Source organism: Athene cunicularia, assembly GCF_003259725.1.
Source record: "Athene cunicularia isolate RWA chromosome 1 unlocalized genomic scaffold, athCun1 chr1_part2, whole genome shotgun sequence".
Taxonomy (NCBI): domain Eukaryota; kingdom Metazoa; phylum Chordata; class Aves; order Strigiformes; family Strigidae; genus Athene; species Athene cunicularia.
Window position 1 is genome coordinate 75,144,739 of NW_020799092.1, and position 8,444 is coordinate 75,153,182.

Genomic DNA, 8,444 nt, shown 5'->3' on the forward strand with positions numbered 1-8,444 from the left:
AATCTTTGACATTAACAAAGTGACTATCTTAAAGTGACAAAATAGATGGGTTATTGTGATAATTGTTCTGTTCCTGCTATTTGATTGCCAAGTATGCAAAAAGTGATCTCTTAAAAAGTACATCCAGAGCAATCCAAATAAAAAAAGAAATAATAATGAAAATCTGAAGTGAAATTTACTGTAATAATGCTTTATTTCTGTCATTGCAGTAACTATTTATATACCATTAAAACCTTCCTGGAATAAAAAAGCTTCACAGTTGTTTCTGAGTACCTTTCAGGCATTTCCCTAACAGAGCTCATGCAAATTTAAGCTAAAAATTTCCAAGCAGTCTAAATAAGGTGACTAGATCATCATCACCTATTGTCAATGAGATCTTTCGGATATTGCACCCATACTCTTAAGTTGGCCACCTTCTTAGGTTCAAATGAAGGAAGAATATCCACAAGACAGATGGTCAAATGTCCACTTCTAATCCATGCCTAAAACTTAGTTTAGCTGCCCCTTGGTTAACAGTCCAGAGACAGGAGAGATGAATAACATTTTTTTGTAACCACCATGAGTACATATACTGGTTTACATAAAAATAATCTGTTCTACCAGTCATGTACCTAGAGTTTTGGCATCTTAAAGTATTTTAATTAAATGCCCTAATGAGTGAAGGTAAGCATGGTACCTCACGTTTACCAGGTGTCTCAGAGCAGCACACATATGGACAGCTTCTTCAGAGCCAATGTCACAGCAACACATTCATAGCAAATATTAAATATTACATTTAGAAGAAATGAATTGTGCCCAGAAGAGCCAACTCCTCTCTATTCACAACAAAGAGTGTCCACATGACGAGATCAGGTGTAGATGTTGACAATGTGACATTTGAAGTTAGACGAGATGAATTCTGCCCAGAAATCCCACGTATCATCTGTGTAAGTTACCTAACCTTAAGTATTATAGTACGGATTTCATACTGCCTGATCCTACCATATGTATATCCACTGCCTTCTTTTTCCCCCTCTGTAAAAAGGCACATGCTACCCAGTCAATTAATACTTCCTCCTCAAGTAATTAATACTTGCACCCAACAAAAATACTTTGGGGTTACCTTACCTAGTGCTCAGAAATACATTTTTGTTGTGACTGTTTCTATCACAATAACCAGTTTTTAAATCTGCAGCTCAGCACTGGTCCTTGCTACTTGATTGTTCTGTGTCCTTCACTAAATTCTTTGCTGGTTATTCTTGCTATTCTCCAGTGGAACTTTAGTTAGTATTTTGGCCTTACTTTGGCCCTTTGTAGTCTCATAACCCTTAGCTATACCAAGAGACGGTGGCTGAAATTAGCCACTGTCAACAAGATTATATTGTTTTGAATAAAGACTGATGCCTGTACTTATAATGGACTTTACACACAGTTAAACCAAATATATGATGCTGATTTACCAGCTTTTTATCTTTATGTCAAAAGTTTTGTAACTAGGAAAATGAGGGATAATAAGACTTTTGGTTATAGCAGGAAAAAAAAATGAAATTCTTACGTCTATAGTTCCAGCCTTCTCTACATCTCCTATATTCCCCCTTCCAACCAAGAATGACATTGATACTTAAGGATTTAAGGTAAATCAGCTTACACAATCTCATTTACTTACAGATTCTAACAAACAGATTTATAAAAAAGTACAAACAAAATAGAACAATAACAAAACTAATACACATAAACTTTCACTTTATAGACTTCTTTGTCTTCACATTCTCTTTGCTTATCATAATAATAGAACGTATTGTCCCTTCTCTGAAGTTTCTTAACAAATCCAGTTTCTGGCCAACACTCTACCTATGAACAGAATAAAAAGGATATACATTCACCTGAACATGCTCCCATTAAATTATGTTTGTGCATTATATTGCAAAGAATATAGGGCATACTTCCCTGGGAAAGCCTTGTTTGCATCTAAACACTGCTCTGCTATTAATTTGATTAACTTTAAAAAAAAATAAGAACAAGATGTCAGAAACCAGTTTTCTGGTGTTGTTTTTTTTTTTTCCCCAGAAAAGTCTAGAAATAAGGATCTATGAATATCTGATAGAATAATTTAAAAAGTGGACTAGTCAAAGCTTTTAAAATACCTCATTTAGGAATAAAACATTGATGCTACTCAGTTATTCAGTAATCTGAGAGACTGAAAGATTCCGCTTCTGTAAGACTGAAACACACTTAAAGGTTTCTTCAGGATCCTTCTGACCATGAAAAATGTGCTTTTCATTAGCAATTTCATAAAAATAAAGTGAGCTACATGTATCATAGTCTCAAAGACAGCAGGGTCAGTCCCGCAGGAAACCAGCACCCTCCTAGTGCTCTTCAGTGTTCCACAATGCGAAGCTTTAAACTAAAAGCTTGAGTACCTGAACGTACAACAGCTTTACAGCTTTAGTAGCTATCTGCAACTTGTACCCCTGTGACTACTTTGGATCAAACCGAACCTTAAAAATCAGGTAATGAGGATCTTATTTCTCTTCCAGGCAGGGTTGACAATAGGATGTCAAACTAGAACATTCTCTAACTGGAGAGTCCCAGAAGTGGTAGTTTTATCACTTAACTTACTACTTAAGGTATACAGCAGAGTTATTTGCAATCTCTGTCTAAATGTAACAGCCTTAATATTCATTCTACCTATGTTATAATTGCATCTGCATTATGGAAACATAATATGGAGTAAACAAGACATTTCATGATGTGTGAGTCAAAAGAGAATCACTGCCAGATCCTGGCAAGTTTGAACAGAATGCACGCTCATTTTACACTGAGTAATTGGTGTTCTTTTACCTTTTATCAGGGTTTAATTGTCTATGGTTATATCCTGCCATAAATCTTAAACAGACTGATCCTACCACACTAATTACAGGATTTCCTTTTGCACAGTTAAAGGAATTTACACCACAGCCTTTGTAGCAGTATCCAAGCACATGACAAAATAATAAACTGTATCTTACTATGCACATCAGCATTTTGGTTTGGTTTGAGTGAACTGGTTGAGGTGCGACTTTCTTAGGAACGTTCTGCTCTTTCTTACGTGCACAGGAGGTTCTTTTAAAAGTGGATTTTTCACATGATATATGTCGCTTTGGAAGATGAATTGCAGTGCTCTAATAAAGATAGTATGTTGTTTGCTGTATTAACCTCTTGGTTGCTATTTTGAATCTCAAGTAGTCACTGAATATTTGGCCACTATTCATTAGCTCACTTGATGTGCCACCAACTGTAGTGAGCAGAGGACCAAGTCTGCAATGTTCTCAGTTGATAAAAACCCAGGTCACAACTCCCTTTACCACAGTTGGCATCAAATATTTCTGTCGTGGACATCTTCAATAGAAGCCAAGTTCTGAGTGTGCACAAAGTCTGATTATGCTGCCACACAGTTTGACTGTAGTCGGTAGCAATGACACAGGACTGACTCCCTGGACAGGGTATGAGTTTCCCATCAGGTCTGTTGCCAGAGTAATGGGGAAACTCCACAGAGAACTCACTAAACTCCACAGAGAACTCTCTCTGATATATTCCTTTCCTCAAAACTGAATTATTCTGTTAGGTAGCAGCTACATCTATGCAAAGAAATCTATAATGCTTCTAAATGCATAAGAGAGGGGGAACAAAACCACAGGCTACCACTGGGCAGTTTCTGTTTCACTTCTGTGAAATAAGTTATTTTGCAAAGTTAGTAATAGCTCAAGAATTTAAGTCAGACCTGGGAGAAAACAGCTGTATCAGAAACTAGCGTAAAAGAAAGGAAATATGCAGCACTTCAATTTTTATTTAATAGTTTAACATAAGATGAAAGATGAAAGCATTTGGAACTCTTGCAGAGTTCCAAATCTTACCATGTCAACTTGTTTTACTTGTTTATATTCAATCTCATCTCTGTATCCAGCTTGCTGAAATCTGTATAAGTTCTCTACATCATCTGACCATTTTTTGGCATGATACATAGATTTTGGGTTGATGTCAGCTTTAGCCATGACTCCAGAAACTTCACCCTTTTTCCTGAAATTAGATTTTAAAAAATTAAACAGAGAAGGACAGAAGCAAGCAATTTTGTTAGGGACATATAGAAATGGGTAGAACAAAAACTAAAAATAGAGGAATTACAGACAGTACAATATTATCTTCCACTCATAGTCTGAGGTTAAAAAAGAAAAGCTTTATAAGCAGTTGGAATCAAATTAAATGTGCTACTTGATCTCAGACAAACCCAAATCACCTATACTTTTATATACACCTCTACGTCTCAACCTACCAAAGATTTCTTTATGCATATTTGCATTTAAAAAATATACAAAACAGTATATTTTTTTAATTTCACATCTTCACAATGGCTATTCCTTTGGGGCAGGCAGTTTTTCAGGTTTTTATTTCTTCCTACTGAAGGGACACCAAACTGGGAACAAACAAATCAAGAGCTGGGCTCTTACTGAAGAACAGCAGACACTTGGGATGGGAGAGGAGGGGAAAGAAGTGCACTACCAGTCACATGAGCACAGTGGAGATGGCAAAGAAGTCTTAAGAAATAAATTGGGTAAGGAGACAAGGCACACAACCGACCCAAATTTATCCTATTCTACCCTTGCCCAATCAAAATTTGCATTGTCTGTCACTGACTTCCTCCTCACACAAATCCCATTGTTCAGTCTGCTGAGAAACAGTAAATAAGTTAATCAACTGCTAAACCTGACCACAGCAGAACTGTAAAAAAAAAAAAAAAAAAAAAAAAAGCAATAAAAAATACTGTGAAATCAGAGGAAACTTACTAGGGATGGATTTGAACTATATTTTTTAAAAATTGAGTCATTTGACTTCTACCTTATATCTGAATTTTACTGCATTTGCTTTCTTGAGTGTCTTATTCTGCTACTAAACCAGAAATTTATGTTGCTTCTGCAAGAAAAACACACAGAACACTATTGTGTCTAGCAGATATGATTAGAAATTAGTCCTTTCCTAGTTTTGTAATGTCACCAAGCTTCAGTTTCATAATTAAGAAGGTATCTTCAAAGAAGAAAACGCTTCTGGATTTTGTAGTGACAGGATGAACACAGTCTCACTCCCTGTGGGTAGTATGCTGCCTCCAAATCCTGCACGCAGAGTAAAATTTCTTTACTTATCGAGTTCCAATATCAACTGAGAGCTTGAAAAGCTGAATGCTGATATCTTATTGAATGCACAGATGCCCTTAGTTAGAAAGGCATAAAAGGAGGAAAAAAAATCACAGCATCCAAATCTTTGGGAAAATTATATGAAGAATTATTGTTTTCATAATGTGGAAATAGCAGAAGTCTGCACCTCTGTCATCTAACTCTATGAGAACCATTAGCACACAAAGAAAGAGCCTTTCATCTCTCACTGCATAGACTTTAAGATCAATAAAAATATGCACAAGGGCTCATTTCTGGCAATACTAAACTATTTATTGCAGTTCAGCACTCCAAACATTCTTTTACCAGGTTCTGCAGCATTTTGTAATTGAAGACAACCATTTATTAAAAAAAAAATAAAATAATAATTTCCCACACAAGTTATGAGGTGTCCAATACAAATTAACACGATAAACATATATCCTTATTCTAAATATTTAGTGTAGTCATTGAAATATCTTATCTCAACATCATTTTTTTCCTCCCTTGATGCAAAGGGCTCTTTTGTAGCCATTACAGAATTTTTCATGCCCTGTATATGCTCATCGATGTTTGATGAGAATTGTTGTCAATCTGGGACTTTAGACAGTCAATATAATTGGAAATAACTTTAGATCTTAAAAAATGCTAAACTATAATGATTTTAAGTTCCTTATGATAACTTATGTGTTACTAGTGTTAAATATTTCTGTATAGATGTACTGAATTAATCTAATGTATGTGTTTCTTTAAGACATCTATATATTCCTGGCACTTCCTGAGTCACCATTAATTCAGATGGCTTGTCCACAAGCATTCCTGCTCAAAAAATATACATAAAGGTCATATATTTAAAGTGCCAGTTGGTTACTTCAGATAATAAAGGCACCAGCCTGATATTTTTAGTCCACTATTTAAGCCCTTTAAAAATAGTACTCTTTGTCTATTGTAGTGCCTCTGAGTTCCAGGCATAGATCTGGTTTAATTGTACAAGAGCACGAGCCGAGCTGTACTCCAGACAGCCCACAATTCAGGGAAGAGACAAAAGACAGCCCACAGATATAGACAAATGAAAGAACGCAAGAGAATGGCAAAAAAAAAGATTCCGCATAATACTAACACTTTTCATTTAAAGTGAATTGTTAAACAGTGAAGTGGACTTTTCTAAGACAACAATGTTTGCCTACTCTTAGGGAAAATAGTGAGATTTCATATACCTCTGTTTTGGCTTTAGGAAAACATTTTTTTTAACGTCAATCACAGCACAATTTCTATGGAATCCTCACTAGCGTGGGCTTGCATATGGTAGTTATATGTTTATATAAGTTGTAAGGGTATGTAGGAGGAGAGTGTCTGCTCCTTTAAGGGCATCTGGTCAAGGACCTTTTTCAATGCAACAAGGGATAACAAGAAAGGGAGGAAGCCATAAAACAAGAACATATGGGGACACAAATCTGACCAGTAAATTATGTGGTGATGAAAATCAAACCTGGTCAGTCACACTAATTGATGGGGGCATGTGGGAGTGTGAGAATGTTTGTTCCAGCAAGGTTATCTGATCAAGGACCTTGTCAGTTGGGAAACTAACGGAAAAAGGGGAAACCAGAAAGAAAATATACAGAGACACAGACTTGACAAAACAAACATAGAGGCCATGACAAGAAACAAACCTCACCACTCACACCAATTGATGTGGTGTCAAAAAACTACAGGCGCCACTTTCCAGAAAGATCAACCCAGGCTTTGCCACTGGTAAGACTGAAAACCAGGGGGACCCCAGACTCGGAGGGGTGCAGGAATAGAGCTGTACAAACATGTGAGGGATGTGCAGGGGAAGGGGAGCGGGGAGGAACAAAGCTGGGAATAGACAGAACTGAGTGTGAAAGAGGTTGGTTGTGTGCAAAACACGGCCAGTCAGTATGCTTGTCTGGCTGAGGCCTGCGCCTGATCATCACAGTCTGTCCTATCTTCTTGTATCTTATTAAATCTTTTCTTAAACTATCCCTCTGTGTCATCTTGCTCTCTGTCCCGTGTGTGTGTGTGCTGCAAGGACTAAGTGCCACTGTGTGTGAGTGAAAACTGGTGCCAGCTCCTGGATTCAGACCAGGGGTTTGGGTGCCCCTGGCCTTTGATGTCAGCTGCTGGAGTGAGTGGGCATCTTTAACTTCCAGCCACTGGAGCAGGAATGGTATGTGTCCTGAAAAATGAGCTACTGGGGGAGGGCTGGCAGGAGTGAGGGGCTCTATGCCAGCGCTTGGAGCAGGACTGTGAGTGACAACCGGTGTGCCTGGTGCCGGCTGCTGGGGAGGAGGGGTGTCTGTATCTTCCCAATCCAGGTATTTGTGGGGTGCATATCCATACTCACTAGCAAACTTTAAGCTGGACTAGCTGGCAAACAGAGGGACATCTGGTCCAGGCCAGGATATCAAGCATGCAGAGGGTGGGTGTGTGATGGTACACCCAAGGGAATGTGGAGTGCATGAGGGATGAGTGTGTGAGTGCATGTTTGTTAGTGAGCATCAAGCTGGAGTAGCAGGCAAACAGGGTATCTATGAACCAGGCAAGGGGCCTGGGATCTGTGCCAGGGTGCTGGGCAGACAGAGGGGCTGTGCTTGTGAACCTACAGAGTGGTATGTGTGTGCCTGCACTAGCAAACTGTTATCGCTGCCAGCCAAAGAGGAGGAAAGGCACTTATCTGTGTTTATGTTTTATGGGAGTCCTCTATATAGGTGCCGTTGCAGGTAACGCCTCATCTGTGGCAGCTTGTGTGACCAGCCACGTCTGTAACACACCCTCAACTTTGTTACTGGTTGAGCCTGCAAACGGGAAAGCAGCAGCTGCATCCCTCAGCCCAGGCAGAAACCCCGGGTCTCCAGGCAGGAGAGCGGCTGGAGGAGATGGCCAGGCTTCCTAGATCACTTAACACGAGTCAACATACACGGGACCTATTTGGGGTCCTAGAAGAGTCAGTAAGAGAATTCCAGTGACTTCCACCGCCTTTACCCGAGAGCTTCTTCTATTTGCCAAGGCATGCAGGGCCTGGCCTGAGACACTGCTGGGACCCCACCCCACCCTGCTCCCACCGCCATAGCCACAGCCCGGCCGCCCAGCCCTTAAGACAACCCACCTCGGTGCGAGGGCCGCAAAACGGGGACTTTTCCCAGGTCGGGCGGCGCGGAGGGGCCGCGGCAGCGCGATGGCGGCGGTCTCTCCTCACAGCGCCACCGGCCGCCGCCGCCGAGCGGTGTCGCTAGGCAACCGCCCGCCGGTGCCTCCTTAAGG

The 8,444-nt window shown here is 39.7% G+C and overlaps 1 protein-coding gene across 1 annotated transcript; it reads right to left on the minus strand.

The window, feature by feature from the left end:
- Nucleotides 1–229: 229 nt before the first annotated feature.
- Nucleotides 230–8,399, minus strand: MEIG1 (meiosis/spermiogenesis associated 1). Its single transcript, XM_026841140.1, has 4 exons — nucleotides 8,290–8,399; nucleotides 5,850–5,981; nucleotides 3,873–4,035; nucleotides 230–1,830 (listed from the first exon to the last, which is right to left on the minus strand). The coding sequence occupies exons 3-4, from the start codon at nucleotides 4,008–4,010 to the stop codon at nucleotides 1,702–1,704; spliced, it is 267 nt and encodes an 88-aa protein (XP_026696941.1). The 5' UTR covers nucleotides 4,011–4,035; nucleotides 5,850–5,981; nucleotides 8,290–8,399; the 3' UTR covers nucleotides 230–1,701.
- Between the last annotated feature and the right edge of the window lie 45 nt (nucleotides 8,400–8,444).

Bases quoted from the DNA above. Each gene is read 5' to 3' on its own strand.
- MEIG1 (XM_026841140.1), bottom strand. From the start codon at position 4,010: ATGGCTAAAGCTGACATCAACCCAAAATCTATGTATCATGCCAAAAAA. The intron at 1,831-3,872 runs GTAAGATTTGGA...TTCTGTTCATAG, and splicing joins AAGTAAAACAAGTTGACATG to GTAGAGTGTTGGCCAGAAAC.